Raw genomic sequence first — 19461 nt, forward strand, 5'->3', positions numbered from 1 at the left:
CCCTGCTCATCCCCTTGGTAGCTTGGCACGAGCAGACAGGCTTATCTCAGAGGCAGTGTGTTAAGCATTTGTGCACACATACAGTAATACAGTGAAAACGCTACAAATGGACACCACACCAGTTTAGAAAGATAAGTACACTTTATCCAAACCAAACAAGACCAGAATGACAAAAATCCCCAATACAGTCATCAAAATGTGATTTTTAAAAGGCAAAAACAGTTCTGTCCATAGAAAATGATGGATGCAACACTTTCAGCACAAAGTACCTTAGATGCATCAAAACTACAAGCAAACAAGGGTTACAGGGAAGGTGATGCTTCAGTTCCTTACACTCAGGGAAGGTTATGCGTTGGTTCTTTCCTCCAGGGGAGGGGATGCGTTGGTTCCTTACTGCTGTGCAGGGGAGGTGATGCGTTGGTTTCTTACTGTTTCCCCCAACAATGCGACAGTATTGGCGCCTCGATGCGGGATGATCCGCTGTATGAAGATCTGGGATGGGCTGATGGTCTGTGTGGCAGCAAACAGGCGCAACGACGATTTCAGCCACATCCCCTCAATGCATTGGTTCTTCGGCTGCGGCGATGCATTGGAAACAGGTAGGGATACAACGCGCTTCTCCTCCATGAATTACTTTTCCAGCTCCCAACAGCAGGAAAAACCTTCAGCAGCCCAGAACAGCAACAAGCACCCCCTGGCAGGTCAGAACTGTCAGCAAGGTAGCGGGGGTGAAGTCTTTGCATCCATGAGACTTCAGCAACGGAGGCAAGCTCTGCTTCAAGCAACCTCCTCAAGCAAGGGACACAGCACACAGCAAAGTCCTTGTCCTTTCCTTCACAGAAACAGCCACTGCAGGCCAACCCCAGACAGCACACAGCAAAGGGACAATACTTCTCCTCAGTTTCCCCAGCTCTTTTCCTTGGAAAAGGTTCCTCTTAAATCCCATAAATGCTCTAAAAGTCTGGGGTCTAGGCCCCACTTTTTATAGCATATAGCACAAAATCCTTTGTTCTCTGGTGGCAGAGAAGCTCTTTGCCCAACCAAAACCAGTTCTGTCCTCTCTGGTACAGCTTCCTGGCAGAAGGTGGAGACAGCATTGTCCAAGGCAGACCAAGACCATTCAGGTGTGAAAGAAATCTTCCCCCCTACTCTGAACCCAGCCGAGGTCTATTCGTGCCCAGCCCTGACTCACTCTGGAAAGGCAGGGCACACCTCACCCCTCCAAGTGGCTGTCTGAACAGAATGTGCATCCCCAGCCCCTGTCACTCCAAAGCCAGACAGTCAATTTAGCAGAGGCACACAGGATGGCTGAGGAAGAAAATACCTACTTTCTAAAAGTGGTATTTTCAAACACAGAATGTAAAAATCATCCTGACTAAGATGCATCTTTATATTCTGAGTTTAGGCATACTAAACGTTATCTTACTATCTTGTCCCAATGGGAAAGTTATATTTATAAGATGTTATGAATGAACTCCCATTCTATCCTATGGGACATATAGCCTTTCAATAGTGAAAAACGAAATTGCCAGTATTTCACTATCAGGACATGCCAAACACATCAGGCCATGTCCTACCTTTCACATATACTGCACCCCGCCCATAGGGAAGCCTTGGGCCTACCTTAGGGGCGACTCACATGTATGAAAAAAAGGGAAAGTTAGGGCCTGGCAAGTGGGTGCACTTGCCATGTCGGCATGGCAGTATCAAACAGTGCACAGACACTGTAGTGGCAGGTCTGAGATACATTTACAGGCTGCTTATGTGGGTGGCACAATCAGTGCTGCAGGCCCACTAGCAGCATTTGATGTACAGGGCCAGGGCACACATAGTGCTTGTACTATGGATTGCTAATTAAATCAAGTATACCAATCATGGAATCACCAATCCATAAACACCATTTACAGGGAGCACTTGCACTTTGGCACTGAACAGCAGTGGCAAAGTGCCCAAAGCATTTAGACCAGCAGAAACAAAGTCCAACATACAGCACAATAACAGGAGGCAAAGGCAATAAATACAGGAGAAACCCACGCCAATGATGCCCGGTCTAACACCCACCATGACACCTTAGTTTGGACCCATGCAAATCAGTCTCAGCCCTGCTCCAGTAACTGACTGGCTAGGTCCTCCAAGAACCTGAAAACAAGTAACTATAAATTGTTTTTTACCCTGACTTGGAATCTTCAGTCAGGTGTAGCTTGGTTTCTAGTGTAGCTTGGTTGCTTTCTTAGGTCTGCAGAATTTGTGGATGTTTCACATGAGGAGAGATGATGTGAAATGAACTTGAACTTTGCATTACAGTTGACTGACTTTTCACTGTAAGCATGAACATAGTGTAAAGAAAAACCAAGTTTGGGTTAGTCAAAAGGTAGAGACAGCCTTCTTTTGTACAATTACAGACAAACATACCAGTTTCACCATTTAGCTTTCAGACATACTAAGTAGCTCAAAATTGGTGTTCCTACTTCAGAAAGTACAATTGTTTCAATTAATAATGTTTTCCATATTATTGTTCACAAGCACAACTGTGGAACTACACTTCTAGGAAAATGATTATTATACACTCCCACACTCGAGGCCTGGTAGTTTGTTTTATCACTACAGCACCAACACTATCATGCCCCCTTCCACAGGAGGCATTAGGTAGTCTGGGACCTGATCAAGGGAAATGTCCACACCAAAGTCCTTGTCTGCCTATTGCCTCAATTGATCAGCTTTATTAACTAGGATACCTTTACTGGATCCCCACAAAGTCCTGACTGTTTGACCTTTTAGGAGGATCACAGCTTTGCCTTAACTTCACTGATTGGACAACAGCTTTCCTTTAATTGCATTCATTGGAGTATAGCCCTAGTGGCTGTCCACCCAACCTCTTTACAGTCCTGAAGGAGACCTGTTTTTGACACACATCACTCTGTGGTGTTTCTAGGGTCGAAACATCAACATTATTGTCAAACATGTCCATACAGGGTGTTTGACCTTAAGCTAAAATCTCCATTGGTTCTTGCATTCATGTTAAAAATCAGAAGACAGAACAGGATTTCTGACTTGTATCTATCTATGCCACCAAGGTATGTCATGCATATAGTGCACCACTGATTTCACTTGTCACCCCATGTCACTTTTACACAACAGTCACCTTTGTATCACCGCAATACATCTGTGTTTGTGACAGCCAAATTTGTATACGTTATATTTTTGAAATAACAAAAGACTAAATCAACTCTGTTTTTGTCAATTCTTCTTCTCCTGGTGTGTTCTTATCTAAAAAAAAATTCATTCGTTGATAACAATTTGAGATGCTGTGTTGTTTTTGTATTTAATACATAAATTACAGCAATTGTAGTACCCAACAGAACCAACTGTTTTCAATATCACTGATACCCAGGTGCTGAGGGACACAGGGCCGCCCCATTAACTCGAATGGCCAAAATGGCACCAGCACAGGGATAAAGGCAGGAAGGAGCTGTATTCTTTTCAATACTGCCCTTTCCCTGTCATGCAGGGCAGTGCAGCCAGGTGACCTGCTGTGCTGCTTGACCTTCTTGTAAATATTCCCCGCAATTTATGAAGCCATCCAAGGCCATCTTGTGTGTCCCTAAGTGGCTTCATAAATCAGGATTAACGAAACGCAGCACAACTCGCTGTGTTGCATTTCTCTGCCCTGGGAACGCATTCCATGGGCATGGAGTTGGTGTTCCCGTGCAACTCCCATGTATTTTGAAGCATTCCCTGATTTACCAAAAGTGGTAGACCTGGGAACGCGACAAAAAGATACGCCTTCTAATGGGAGGTGTAAAGAGGAGAAATATATTTATATCTCCTTGTTACTTTCTCTTTCATTGTGTGCTGCATTGTTCAGCACACATAGAAAGAAGAATATGCTTTAGTGGACTGTTTAAGTGCAGGAAGGTGCCCCTTTCCGCCCAAAATATAATCCTCCTTAAAATTCAGACACTCTTGCACCATGGTGCTAGGGTGCCTGCATTGGCGCTAGGCAGCCAAAACTGTACCAGCGCAGGGACAAAGGCAGGAATGCACCATATTCTTTTAAATACAGCACACTCCTGCCCTTTCCCTGTCACACATCGCAGCGCAGAAAGGCGATGCCCTGTGCTAAACTGTGCTGCATGACTTCATTGTAAATATGCCCCCAAGTGTGAATAATTGGAGTTCACTCAGTGGTATGCTCTTTGGAGTTTACCGCAAGAGCCACTAATTGCAGGCACTCTTGTATGCTGTTAATACAAAGGATGAAGGGAACAAAGCTTGCATAGAGCCCAAACCACTGCCAATTGCTCTGGTTAGCTGTTCAATCCATCATTTTCATGTACTGTTTGGAAACTTCAATATGAGAACATAGAAATAAAAGCTTAGAAAAAAATTAAACTTTCATTAAGTAAACTCTTTTTAGCAAAGCCGGTCACAAACTGAGTTCAACGGAGAGGAGGCACCATGCTTGTCGTACTGGCTTGATAGTCACAGTGCGAACTGAGCGTTGCTGTCCATTTGGTTGTTTATTTATTTAGACAAAAACTTGCTCAGAAACCTAATTGCTTTGCAAGCTAAAATCATGGCAGAAAGCGCGTAATAATAACCATCATACCTTTGTACATTATGATATTGCTATCATAATAAGAGGAGATCTTTTAATACTCTGTACAAAAATCTATTCACTTTGGCAATAACGTTTATCCTGGGTCAATTCATAATATCCCATATTTCTAGTATGTTTATGCATGTTTATTTTAATTTGTTTTCATTTCTGAGATAGAATGAGCATACCAAAAAGGCATGTGAAAAATGACATATATACAAACCTAGAAGGGATTAACTGCTATTAATCTTTATGGGGCCGATTATGATGGCGGACGGACCTGAGTCCGTCCGCCACCATAGAGTAGGAGGGACCATCCGCAGGGGCTGCGGAGGTCCCTCCGTGCAGATTAGGATGTGACCGCCAGGGTGGCGGTCACATCCTCAATCTTAAACATTGCGGCGGGTGCAGCTTAAAGCTGCACCCGCCGCAATGTTAAAAAAGCATGCAAGGCATTTCCGTGCACAAAGCAGCAGGCATCGCGCAGTGCCCGCCGCTTTGTCCACGCAAATGCAGGTGGGTACCATAGGTACCGCCCATGAGCACCACTAAACCCCCCCGTCACCAAGGGGGCCCGCAACGGGCCCCCGAAGGCAATCTCCGTATGCTTTTCCACGGCGGAAAAGCTGCCGTGGAAAAGCATATGTTTTCCGCTATCCTAATATGGCTGGCAGTGGATGCGGGAAAACCGCGATCCTAATCAAGCCCTTAGCCTGTTTCCATTTGCTACACTTTTCTTCCACCCACCTCAGCATAGAGCATTAAACAATAGCCATTGGGTCTTCTGCACTGGAAGTGATGGCATTCCTATGATCACTGTGCATTTATTTATCTTTGCTAGTCTTTGCTACAGACAGCTTTATTTGTTTTCTGCAGGCAGATTGCTATTGATACATACATATACTTAATTTGGCCCTTGGGTCACCCACTTGCTCATGACTGGCTTTGATGTCTCTCTCAGGTCTGAGGATGACTTGGTTCCCTATTTTTCTGTTTATCCCATTCATGAGCATTGTGGTCCCATATTTCTGATTGGATGAGCTGAATCCTTTCATGGCAGCTCTCAGCGAGATACTGTTAAACCAATAATGGGGGATTCTGTGAGACTGTGCTCAAGTAACAACATTCTGAGCAGATTTAATGGTGGGTAATCCGTGTGGGGGAGGGTGATATACTGATGAGGTGGACCAGAAAGCCATGTTGTCCAGTGTCTTGTATGTTGAGTAAGTTACAGCCGTACATGCAAGTGTGCAAATCAAACAGGAGAGCCAATACTGTTTCTGACAGATGATAGGATTTAGGAACACACAATGATAGGCGATAGAGATATATCAGTGACTGCAAACAGTTACAAATTAAACTCATTTCACCATAAGTCATTAAAATGTGTATAAATTGACTCCTTACCATCAGACTGCTTACAGACAGAATAATACTTCTTATCACAAGATGCTGTCTTCCAACTTCCATCAATATCCAGATATACACACGCTTTTTTTTGCCTTGGTTCACCTGGTGCCCATTTAGTGTATCTTAGCCTCCAGTTGTCAATCCACCTGTAGAAATCATCAGTCTAAAAAGTTTGAGATGAGATGATAAGCTCAATAACGAAAGAAGAAACTAACCTTATTTTAGGAAATAATGCAATGAATGTTAAGCATGAATTAAATCATTTTCCTTTGGCCATCTTAAAGTTATCACTTTAGAATTATAGCTAATAAACACCCTACAACAGTTACATGTCAAAATATCCAGCGCTTAATTCACAAAGGTAAGCATACACGTTTGTGTAAGTTAATGATTATTTGCTATTCTTAAAGGTATTTTATAAGTAGTATCTATTTCACTGTGGACTCTCTGCACATAAAAGGATAGCACAGTCCTATTTTTATGTGTGGAGATTCCACAGTAGTAAAGAGAATTTAGAGGGTCAGAAATTACCTGCAGAAGGAACACCTGCATCCAAGATGAGAATGGGAATTGGGTACTAGAAATGTACCTGCATTTCTGAATGTCATGAATATATACTTCATATAAAAAAGTTGTACAATTTCTGTTGGAGGGTACTTGTAACACTAGAAAGCTAGATTTCTGGAGGCTGGCCATGTACGATATGAAACGATGATCAACCCCACAAAGTTTGAGGCATTAAATAAATGGGCTTGGATGGCAACTGACAAAGAAAACGAAAAAGCAAGTTAAGGGCTGATTTAGACTGTGGCTTGAGAGTAAGTGGGATTGGAAGAAAATGCTGAAGGGAGGATATAATCAAGTGGGTAAAGATTTTATTTTTCCTGCTATAGTTAAAGAGACTAATGAGAAAGTCAAGACAAAAAAGAACAAAACCAGACATGCTAATGCTGCTGAGGAGGATACTTTTCTAAATTATATTTTGAATGCTAGACCTCTTCCATACTAACAAGAACAAGTAGTACTAGTTCAGGACATGATACAGGTGCTGGGGAGATAGTACTGTGGGTCAAGCTCCTACAGCACTGGAAACAGGTGCACAACTGAAGCAGAAATGACATCCTTGCTTGGTGGGAGAAACTGGGTTGTTGGTTGAATGGGGTTTGACCTCTGTCCAAGCACAGCCACAATCCCTTACAGGGTGAGCCACAAAAAGTCACTAAATTAACCTGTACTCAACCCTCTGGTCGCTTGGCACATTAGGCTTTACTTGCAGGCGGTGTGTAAAGTATTTAGGCAGCACACAAAGAGTAATGAAGTGAAAACACAACACAAGAAAAAGCTCACACCAATTTTTTTTTTTAACACCAAAACAATAAAAATCCAATCGGTAGAACCGGAGTTATGAATTTTTCAAAATTAAGGTAAAAACAAGCACCTAAAAGATCAATGTGAGAAACATGGACTTCTAATCTTGTGAGACCAGATCAAAATATGACTGACCAAATGGAATGCGAGTTGGATACAAGAAGTTGATAGGGCCCGGTTAGTACTTACCTTAGGGCTTTAAATTTCAAAGAAAATGTTCTGAGCAGGTAAAGTACAGCGGGAAAAGGTTGCAGGTGGTGTCTGAGGAGGGAGCATCATCAGCTTGGAGCTGCTGGATGAGGTCTCAGTGAAGATTTCTACTTTCGGACACCTTCATTTGTTTAGAAGTTGAAATTCTCCAGTGTGACAAAGCTACGGGCTGTAGCCGCCAAGAGTTGAAAATGCTGGATTCCTCTTTGTAGAAGGACTACTGAACAGGATTTGCTGCTGCAGAGATGAAGATAGAGGGAGCTGCCGCAAAGTCAGGCCAACCGGGGCTACCCCTTGGGTGGAAGAAGAAGCAGGTTCATACCGGTCTTCTCTTAGTTCTCAGAGCAGTGTTTGCCTATACATTTCTTTCAGTTGCCAAAACACTCCCAAGCCCCAAGTTTTGGACTGGAGGGGAACCTCCTGGGGGGTTAGGACTCACTCAGGTTGGGTTAAGGTGTGTGTTTAAGATGGTTGTAGCCTTTTATGTTCTAAGGCATCAGGAGGCCAGTAAACATTGCTTTGGAGTCACTCTGGTACTCCTCGGTTCTAGTGATGAAGCAGCAGGGCAGGCTTCTTAGGGCTCAAGGCAGGCTCCAGGCAGCAAAGCAGTGCTCCCAGGTGCAGCAAAGCTGTATTGTGGAGTACACAGCAGGCCACAGCAGCCAGACGCTCTTCCCCAGGTTCAGAAAGTGAACTGAAGAATGGGTCTGAGAGTGCCTTCTCTGAAGTAGGAGACATTTATAGAAAATTCCCTTTGAAGTCCTTGAAGTTTCCTGCTTCCCCTGCCTGTGCTCCAAGCTGGCTGCATGAACAATGCAGGGGTGACAAGTAATTTTTGTGAATGAAGGTCGCTGCCTATTTAGTTGCAAGTGGGGCTGTAGCCAACTCAGCCCCCCACCCTGCCAGTTGATGGTTGATACAGACACACCTAATCCCTCTAATGTGTGACTGGCTGGGAGGAATAAACAAAGTCTAGCTGTTACCTATACCCGGTCATGTGACCTAGGGTAGGGATTTTCAAAATTATAACTTAAAATCTGACAATACCATTAAAAAGGGTTTCGAATTATAATTTCTCATTCACCAAACTTGAAATGCTCACATGTTCCCAATCAAAAGTTAACACTTAGTAAATATGGCTACCAAATGTTATCCTATTGAAGCGACTGGCCTCACAATAGTGAAAAACAATTAAGGAGTTTTTGACTACGCAGATTTCTAAAACTTAAAAGTACATGTCTAACCTCTTAATTACAATGCACCCTGCCCTTTGAATACTAAGGACATTCTGAAGCCATCCTCAGCATCTGAGCACTGGCCTAGCACACTTATCACCAGAGGTGGGAAATCCTTGCACCACAGAGATTTCCTTTTATTCAATTCAGCCTTGAAAGCTGGGGAAGATCTTCTGCAGCAACTAATGCTGTTTATTTTTCTCTGAAATGACGATCGGCGTGCTGATGTCATTCCAGAGAATATGACATTAAATTGAGCCGATTGCTTCCACCTTCCCCTAGGTCTTTCTGCCTTTCCCAAGGTACATTGGATGTTTTTACCTTGAATCTTCTCCTCGGGCAGAAAGCCCACTAGACACCATGGATTTTTTAAAGTACAGAAATGGTCAGCCCAGGCATTGGGACTAGCCCCCAAACATCCCCAGCAGTCCTTCTGATCCTGTTGGAGGCAGATAGGACATGTTTTTCTCTGATCTGCCAATCAGGAGGACAAAAGTCTACTAGACTACCAGGGAGTGTATTTTAAGTAGGGAGTGCAATGCTCACCCCACTCCTAGTCCAACAGGTCTTTCTGCCCCGTGGGCAGATTGGTGGTTGTTGTTCTCAATCTACTCCAAAGTTCATTAGATACCAGGAATTAGTTTAGGTGCCAAAATTGTTAGGGGCAGCCGACCCGGTATCGGGCCTAAACACCACTCTTCCAAATATCCCCCAGCAGTTTTAATGCCCCCCATTGCAGTCAGATAGGAGGTGTTATCCTCAAGACAAACGCCAATTAGACCATGAGGGAGTGAATTTGGAGGGGGGAGTGCCCCCTTTATATGGGCTTGTGCTCCCATTCTCTTACCCCAGGCCAAATGGTCTTTCTGCCCCTCGGGAGCAGATTGGAGGTTGTTACCTGCAATATGCCCCTTTGAGGGGGGCAGAAATCCCTTTAGACTCCAGGGATTTGTTTGGTGCACAAATGGGTGGGGTGGACAACCTAGACATCAGGCCAAGCCCCCACCTCCCAAATAACCACCACCAGTCTTTCTGCCTCCTGTGGAGGCATTGAGCCCACTCGACCACCAGGAAGTGTATTTCAAGGGGGCAGCCAGCTTCACTGGCAATGGGTTGATGCTCCCCCATCTCAAAAATGTTCTGCCCCATGGGACAGATTAGAAGCAATCACCTCCTACCTGCCCCGAAAGGGGCAGAAAGCCTACTAGACACCAGAGTTAAAAAAAAATGTTTGGTGGGGCCCATTGAGGCATCAGGCCTAGCCCTCACACTTCAAATGACCTGTAACAGTCTTTATGCCCCCTGGCGCATTAAGCAATCTTTAACACCAATCTGCCTCCCTGTTGGGGACAGGGCAGAAAACCCACTAGAAACCAGGTAGTTATTTATTGCTACAGAGTGTGGGGTGGCTCTCCCACCCATTTGCACCAGCCAATACTAATTTACCTCCAAAAGTCATTCTGCCCCGGGGGCAGGCAAGAGGCCTTAAACTCCAATCTGCCCAGCTGCATTGGGGGGCAGAAAGCCCATTAGACACCAAAGAGTTTTTTCTACGCCAAAAAGGGGTTGGATACCTCCGTTGCTCACAGAGTTCCTACCGACCACCATTCTCCAACTTATTCTGAAATAAACTCTACCCCACTAGTGTGGCTGGGCCTAGTGTCCCTGACAAGCACAAATCAAACCAGGATCAGTGAGAGTTGCTGCACAAGACTCCCACTGACCTTGGTTTGATGCAGGACTGTTGCTGGCACTATGCCCAGGCACACATGTGGAGTAGCATTTTGTTGTACTTTGTATAAGAAGACACTTGTATTCAGGTTGTTGGTTTCATGAAGTCTTCTTTAATATTCCATGTCTAGCAACATCAAACAGGGATCATCCTGGTACAACTCTAATCCAGATCTAGTGACTCCTATGCCAGCCCCTGCCAGACCCACCAGGAGCAGCCTGCCTAGCTGCTCAGCCCATCTCCAACTGTCACCACTCATCCACACAGTCACCCAGGCATTCCATTCATCACAGGCACACCAACATTCCGTCACCATCTCACGCTCTGGCTGAGCAGCTAGAAGACCTAGGCTGATTCACATAATCAATCAATCAATCAATCAATCAATCAATGACACTTATAGAGCGCGCTACATACCCGTAGGGTCTCAAGGCGCTTGGGGGAGGGGGGTGCCGCTACTGCTCGAACAGCCAGGTCTTCAGCTTCTTCCTGAAGGAGAGGTGGTCTTGGGTCAGGCGCAGGTCGGTCGGGAGGGAGTTCCAGGTCTTGGCAGCCAGGTAGGAGAAGGACCTTCCTCCTGTAGTTGCTCTTCGGATGCGGGGGACGGCGGCGAGGGCGTGGTTGGCAGATCGGAGGTGGCGTTTGGGAGCGTAGAAGTTGATCCGGCTGTTGAGGTAGCTCGGGCCTTGGTCGTGTAGGGCTTTGTGTGCGTGGGTGAGGAGGCGGAAGGTGATTCTTTTGTTGACGGGGAGCCAGTGAAGGTCTCTCAGATGTCCGGAGATGTGGCTGGTTCGTGGGATGTCGAGGATGAGTCTGGCTGAGGCGTTCTGGATCCGCTGGAGTCTCTTCTGGAGCTTGGCGGTGGTACCGGCGTAGAGGGCGTTGCCGTAGTCCAGTCGGCTAGTGACGAGGGCCTGGGTGACGGTCTTCCTGGTCTCGGTGGGGATCCACCAGAAGATCTTCCGTAGCATGCGTAGGATGTTGAAGCATGATGAGGAGACGGCGTTGACTTGTCTGGTCATGGAGAGGGAGGAGTCCAGGATGAAGCCCAGGTTGCGTGCATGGTCTGTCGGTTTGGGTGCGGTGCCCAGGGCGGGAGGCCACCAGGAGTCGTCCCAGGCGGAGGGTGAAGAGCCCAGGATGAGGACCTCCGTCTTGTCAGAGTTCAGTTTCAGGCGGCTGGTCGTCATCCACTCGGCTACCTCTTTCATCCCTTCGTGCAGGTTGGCTCTGGCGGTGGCGGGGTTGTTGGTCAGGGAGAGGATCAGCTGGGTGTCGTCGGCGTAGGAGATTATGCTGAGGTTGTGTTGGCGTGCGATGGCCGCGAGGGGGCTCATGTAGACGTTGAAGAGGGTGGGGCTCAGAGAGGATCCTTGAGGGACGCCGCAGATGACTTCGGAGGCCTCTGACTTGTACGGTGGTAGGCGGACTCTCTGTGTTCTTCCGTCGAGGAAGGAGATGATCCATTCTAGCGCCTTGTCCTGGATTCCGACGTTGCTGAGGCGCTGTACTAGGGTGCGGTGGCAGACAGTGTCGAATGCCGCGGAGAGGTCTAGGAGGATGAGGGCCGCTGTTTCTCCGTTGTCCATCAGGGCTCGGATGTCATCGGTGGCGGCGATGAGGGCGGTCTCGGTGCTGTGATTGGCTCGGAAGCCGGACTGTGAGGGGTCGAGGGATCCATTCATCTCGAGGAAGGCGGCCATCTGCTTGTTGACGGTCTTCTCGATGACTTTGGCTGGAAACGGGAGGAGCGAGATGGGGCGGTAGTTCTTGAGTTCGGTGGGGTCCGCTGTTGGTTTCTTGAGTAGAGCGCTGAGTTTGGCGTGCTTCCAGCTCTCAGGGAAGGTGGCGGTGTCGAAGGATGTGTTGATGATGTCTCGCAGGTGGGGTGCGATGACAGCGTCGGCCTTGTTGAAGACGTGGTGAGGGCAGGGGTCGGTCGGTGATCAGGAGTGGATGGAGTTCATCGTGAGGATGGTGTCTTCGGTGCTGATCGGGGTCCAGGCGTGGAGGGTGGTGGTGGGGGGTAAATCTTAGGATACATCACATTTCTATCAAGACAAGTGGGAAAATGCTGGGCAGTAGGTATTTTGTGAATTCCTGCATTTACCGGAAGTTTACATCACAGAAATGCTTGGTTTTCTGCCATAGTGGTTGTATTCATCGGTGTATATGCTGGATGTAAAAAGGTAGCTCTACAAAAGGAGGAGCCCTCACAGCTGTGCGCGGCTAAGTATTTCAGGAAACAATGAGAGAGCAAGGGTTTCTAGGGCATGTCCAGATCCCCAGGTATAGTATACAGATAAACAATGTGGACAAGCCCACTATGTGTTAGTTTTAGTCACTGTTTTCGTGGCCTCAAGTTGGGACACACTTGGTGTTTTAAAAGGCCCCTCACACACCAACCTGGTTGGTGTCATGCTTCATCATAGGGGCCCCAACCAGGCGGCCGAGTGCCTGAAATACTTAGCAGCGCACAGCTGTGAGGGCTCCTCCTTTTGTAGAGCTACCTTTTTACGGCCAGCATATACACCGATGAATACAACCACTATGGCAGAAAACCAAGGCCTAGGCTTTACCCTAGATGATGTCAATAATATCTTGGCTAACCCACCACTTATGGCAGATTTTAACATGGCAACAACCATTGCACAAACAGCAGATTGGGAGAGTCTAAACGAGAAAAAACGGAACTGCATCAGGAACATTCTACATGGTGTCATACTCACAGAATATCTGAGGAATAACACGGCCGGAAGGGGCCTGATAGTGACTAACGTCCCACATATTTTCCTGGACGACGCAACCTTCCGCAAAGATTGGGCCCAAATTGCTTAGAGGTGCACAAGAGACTGGATTATTCTTATAATCCAAACATCAATACGTCTCTCGGATGCTATTCTAATAGAAATTCAGACCACCAAAGCACATTTTAAAGCTACCCTTACCTCATTCAAAAAACGATTGGACAAAACCAATAAAGAAATAAATGAATACAAAGAAAATCTGACACAAAGCAAGATCACAAAATTCCAAAAGGATCTCAAAAAATGTTCTTACATCAAAACATATCCATACTCTGACCCAGACTACACTGCTCCTAAAAGGAACGACTCTTCAGGAGGATCTTCAGATGAGGATTCATCGGGAAGCAGCAATTCGAGTACCAACAGCTATAGAAAGAAACAACAAGGAAGAGGCAGGAACACAGGATGGCAACCACCATGGACACCAGCTCCGCCAGGACCCAATTTGCACTACCCTGGACAATTCCCACTGATGCACCCACCATATGGATATGGCTGGAACCTGCCTTTTGGACCGCCACCACCACACCCCTATCCCAACCAGAACCAGAGGTTTCCTTTTTTAGGAGCAGGCCCACGAAGCCGAGGAAAAAGACAGCGAGGGAACCAGGTACACTGGGGCGAGGACCAACACGAGGGAGCAGTGACCAGGAGCAAGGCGAAAGACCAACAACCAGGACCCAGCACAAGATAAGCCTTGTCACAAACCTGTCCACTCACAGCCTCACAACGAATGAACAGACAGTACTAGAAAAAGGTCTAGGATTTGTTCCAACTGCGAGACTAGACAAGTTCCAATTGCACTGTGAACTAGCCTCTTTTTTCAGGAAATTGAAACTAAAGGCCTTTTTTGAAAACAGCACTCAGTACCCGTCCCAAGAAATGACAGGGGATACCCAACTGAGAACCAAGTCAACTTTCATGCCACCACCCACGGCAATACCGCCGGAAATAACAGTATATGAACAAGCAGTTTTTAAGGATATAGAGGAATTAAATGCGCCACACACCTTCCAGAATACCACCGCTGGAGAAAGAGCAGCTATCAACTCGCTCAGATCCAACACCTCTATCATCATAAAGCCTGCCGATAAGGGCGGCGGCACGGTCATCATGAATAGAGAAGACTACCGCAGGGAATGCTTGAGACTACTCAGTGACTCAAAGAACTACCAGAAACTTAACCACGACCCCAGTGATAACCTAAAAGCACGCATAAGCCAATTGGTAACAGATGCAGAGGCAACAGGATGCATAACTGGAAATGAAGCCAAATACCTCACCACCACGGAAAACAAGATCCCGTACTTTTACATAATCCCCAAGATTCACAAAAACAAAAATCCCCCACCAGGACGCCCCATCGTGTCAGGCATAGGGTCACAACTTGAGCCACTATCCGACGACTGCGACCATTTTCTTCAACCTATGGTCAAGAACACCAATACATATCTCCGAGACACAAAAGACCTCCTCCGACTCTTGGAGAGCCTACCTTACAACCCGGAGAATTCTTTTCTTGTCAGCCTAGATGTGGAAAGCCTATACACGAGCTTGCCACAAGATGACACACTGAAAGTTCTCAAGAATGCTCTGGAGAAAACAAATTGGCAATACCACACCACGACCAAATTCATCTGGGGGTGTTCAAAACTCGCTCTCAAAGGCCAACTTTACCTCCAAAGATACGGTACATCCATGGGGAGCGTTTTTGCTCCAAGCATATCTGGTCTGTATGTACATCATTTTGAAACACAATTCATCTTCAATGACAATGAGTCCTGCATTCCAGAGATAAAGTTCTACAAACGCTTGATTGATGATATCTTACTTATCTGGGAAGGCGATATAGATTCATTAGAAAGGTTCTGCCAATGGCTCAACACATGTGACCACAACCTCAGCTTCACCCACAGTCACCACTCTCACAAGACCACGTTCCTGAACCTCGACATCGAGGCAGAAAATGGATTCCTAAAAAGCAAAACCCATTACAAACCTACATCACGTAACTCACTACTCCACTTCTCCAGTTTCCATCCTAGACCACTGAGGGAAAACCTACCGTATGGGCAATATTTGCGCCTGCGAAGGAATTGCAGCAATGTGATGGATTATAAGGAAAAAGCGAGAGACCTGACAAAAAAACTGGATGACCAAGGTTACCCCAGAAGAATCACAACAAAAGCGAAAAAACGAGCCCGCAATCAAAATCGGGAATGTCTAATCGAAGAAAGCACAAGGAACATCAATGAAACCAAAGCAATTCCCCTAAACATACGTCACCACCTACAACCCGGTATCCAACCAAGTCTCTGCCATCATAAAAAAGCATTGGAAAATAATTGGCACTGGCAATCTGAAGTGGGACGCTCCGCTAATATCGCACAAAAAAGCAAGATCAATAAAAGATGCCATTGTTTCCACCAGACCACCACTGGTCCAGAGAAAAGACAACACCATCCTCAATGCATGGGGTCTTCCAAAAGTAGTGGGACACTTTGCATGCGGAGACTGCAGCGTATGCCACCTTACAAGCTCGACAAAAACACTGAACCTAGAACCAGGAAAGACATGGGAACTGCGCTCACACACTAATTGTAATACAGCCCATGTGATTTACCGGACCACATGCCCATGCAACCTCATCTACATTGGCATGGCGAACAGAAAAATAAAGACGCGGATATGCGAACACCGGAGTACAATACGGTGCAAAAAGAACACAACAAAGATTACAAACCAATTCCTGGAAGTAGGACATGCTACTAATGACATGGCATGGGTCATCATCGAAGCACTGGACCCCAACATACCCAATGCACAGCAGCAGCTGCTGCTAAAAGAACAAAGATGTATCTACCGCTTATCTAGTCACAAAACAGGCCTTAACGACAATATCCCATGGAACAGTCTCAGCCAACGCTAGTATGGGTGTCCTTTTACGCTGTAAACATAGACCATCTACACTTGAGTACAAGTCAGCATATCAAGAGGAACTCCTAATCCTTGGAACAGTATTTGCCCTGGCAACCAGCCACTGTATTCCCATCAGTTGCCTTCACCTTTAGGCATACTGAAAACTAGCTGCCACCCTTGGTACTAACATGATACATTCTCCTCGCCCTGTGCGGTTCATTCCCCAACAGCCTTATATTGCTAAGAACCCACATGCCTCACAATCAGAATCTATCGGCAGAGTTTACAAGGGCATATATCCCATGTGTGATGTACCATCCAGGTGCAATAGACTTGCCATACAATCAACTTCTACCTTTTGGAAACCCACCCACGTTTTACGCACACTGCTATGCCTAATAGTCAGTGGAGTGACCATATACATGCGATCCCCATTCCACTACAAGATGGCTGCCATAATGACGCCTCGCTCCCCTAGCCTCAGCGCATGTGCGCACATGCGCACAGTGCACAACTAAACCCGGAAGTATGACGGGACAACATTACAGCGCTGCATATAACAGGCCCCATCTCACATCCCTGGCACCAGCCGGGACCATGGGGGACCAACGATAGGTCTCCATGCGAGGACACTTCATCTACCAAGTAAGGTCTTGAACAGCAGCGCGATTCGAAATGCCTTTCATTTCCCGACCACGGTAATCTTACTGCAGCACTCATTCTTTGTCCCCCGAAAAACGGACATAGAGAGAGCCTCCTCCCTGAGCCCCGATTTCTGCAACGAACATTGTGGCATTGTAAATATTGGTGTATGACTGCTTTTTAAATTTTTCTCGTAACTTTTAAATATGTCTAGGTAGCACAGAACCACCGCAACATGGGCGGTCATTTACGATCATGTGGCCATACCTGGTGATACAATTTAACTTCACTCGGTAGCATGCCATTATTAAAATCGCACGTAGTGTGTCACGGACCGACGGTCCTCACTCCAGCAGCTCCCACGCATGCACCCTGTTCCCCGACAATAGTATATCTGCATGCAATGTTCTTTGCTTGTTACTTTTCTGTTGCCTATCAAAATATGATTGATACATCCACCGTGCGCATAAAATCATCGTTAAGAGCGTGCCTTAGATACATTTGGCATGCAAAACCACAGTATCACTTGCATGTCTTTGCAACTAGTCACATTTTAAGGCCTGGTGACAATACAGCGTATTTCACCACAACTTAAGATTGCATTTTATATTGCTGAAAATATACATATTTGTATGTTGTTTTGTCCCTCTCTTTCCACCCAGGATTTTTTGCTACCCTGGAGTACCAGTGAGTACACCAGCACTTTTCTCTTCTTTCCTACACACCTTAGCGCGTGTGTAGGAATTTTCACCTTCACGTGGCACCATCTTTTTGACACTCACTTAATACCACCCTGGTCCTGAAGAAAGCCCTACAACCACGCACGGGGCTGAAACATGTAGACCGCAGCACATAGACAACTCGTAGGATGACTACTCCTTCAGGAGTTGCACCACACATATATTATCAATATCCTGGGCCGCCAATAATAAAATACAAAGGCAAGGATTCCCAGAGATATTTTTTAACTTAAACACTCACATCACATCATTGCACCTACGCCCGCTCCGCTGTAATCAGGCGTTGTAGCACAACCGGGTGGCACTCGGCCGCCTGGTTGGGGCACCTATGATGAAGCATGACACCAACCAGGTTGGTGTGTGAGGGGCCTTTTAAAACACCAAGTGTGTCCCAACTTGAGGTCACGAAAACAGTGACTAAAACTAACACATTGTGGGCTTGTCCACATTGTTTATCTGTATACTATACCTGGGGATCTGGACATGCCCTAGAAACCCTTGCTCTCTCATTGTTTACTGAAATGTTTCCCTGGATAGCCATCGATCCCAGGCATAAAAAACTGAAAATGTTGGTCTTCACTTTGTACTTTGGGAGCTTTCCTGTGTGGGCCCTGGGCCTACCCACACAAGTGTAGTATCATTGCTATAGGGAGACATGGTGGGAGTGGAAGGTGATATGAAATTTGTGGCTCTTAGCAAATTCCATAACTTTCCATCACAGATATTGGCTGAAAATATGTTTTGTTAGTAAAAGTTAAAGATTTCCAAGGGCTACTGGGTAAGAATGCCTGGTGAGAGCCACACAAGTCACCCCACCCCTAATTCCCCTAGGTGTCTGTTTTTCAAAAATGTACAGGTTTTCTAGGTTTCCCAGTGTGCCAGCTGAGCTAGAGCCCAAAACCCATAGCTAGCACATTGCAAAATAATAATAATAATCCACATTTGTAAAGCAGGAACAATCACCCGTAAGGGTCTCTAGGCGCTGAGGGCCGTCGGGAAGATTAAGCAAGCTATTGCCCAGAGTCACATGGTGCTGGGCTAATCTTCCTGCCGGAATCGGGGATCAAACTATGATCCCCGGAATCCGGATTCAGTCGCCCTTGCCACAGCGCCACACCTCTTCCTGAGTCAGTTTCCAGTAGAAAAATGTGATGTGTCCATTTTGCTTTTTTGTGTCTTTCCTGTTGCGGGTACTGGGCCTATCCACACAAGTAAGGTACCATTTTTATCAGGAAACTTGGGGCAAAGGTAGGTGGTAAGAAAGTTGTAGATTCCGGCAGATTACAGAATTTTGCCATCACAGAAATGTGAGGAAAATGTGTTTTTTAGTCAAAGTTTGAAGTTTACAAGGGCTTCAGGGTAAGAGAACCTGGTGACAGCCATGCAAGTCACCACACCCCGGATTCCTGGTTGTCTATTTTTTAAAAATGGACATGTTTACCAGGTTTCCTAGGTGTCTATGACCCAAAATCCACAGCTAGCCACACTGCAAACAAACATTGGTGTCGCCAATAGGTCTTGCATTTGGGACCTTATAAGTGTTTAATCATGCAGCACATTATCCTGGGTGCTATACTGCAAGGTATTGAAGAGCTATACAATTACTACACACTGTGTCATACAGTCTGATTCAGGAATATATGCTTGCCTCAGGAAATATTTATGGACCTATTCGGAGGCTTTTTAACGCGCAGGCAGAAAGACAAGTGTCTCAATGCAAGTAAACAGCACTACAACATTCTGTGTATGACTGCATCACTAGAGAGTATTGAACAGCTTATGAAAAAAAGCAGTGAAG

General features: G+C 46.0%; 1 protein-coding gene across 1 annotated transcript in view; it reads right to left on the reverse strand.

Moving 5' to 3' along the window:
• Positions 1-19461, reverse strand: part of LOC147688870 (macrophage mannose receptor 1-like) — a 758166-nt gene that overhangs the window by 89715 nt on the left and 648990 nt on the right. Inside the window, exon 25 of the mRNA XM_086941771.1 lies at positions 6008-6173. Within this exon, the coding sequence (XP_086797897.1) occupies positions 6008-6173 (166 nt within the window). The remainder of the gene's footprint in view (positions 1-6007; positions 6174-19461) is intronic.

This window comes from Lissotriton vulgaris, chromosome 10 (assembly GCF_964263255.1).
Source record: "Lissotriton vulgaris chromosome 10, aLisVul1.2, whole genome shotgun sequence".
Taxonomy (NCBI): Eukaryota; Metazoa; Chordata; class Amphibia; order Caudata; family Salamandridae; genus Lissotriton; species Lissotriton vulgaris.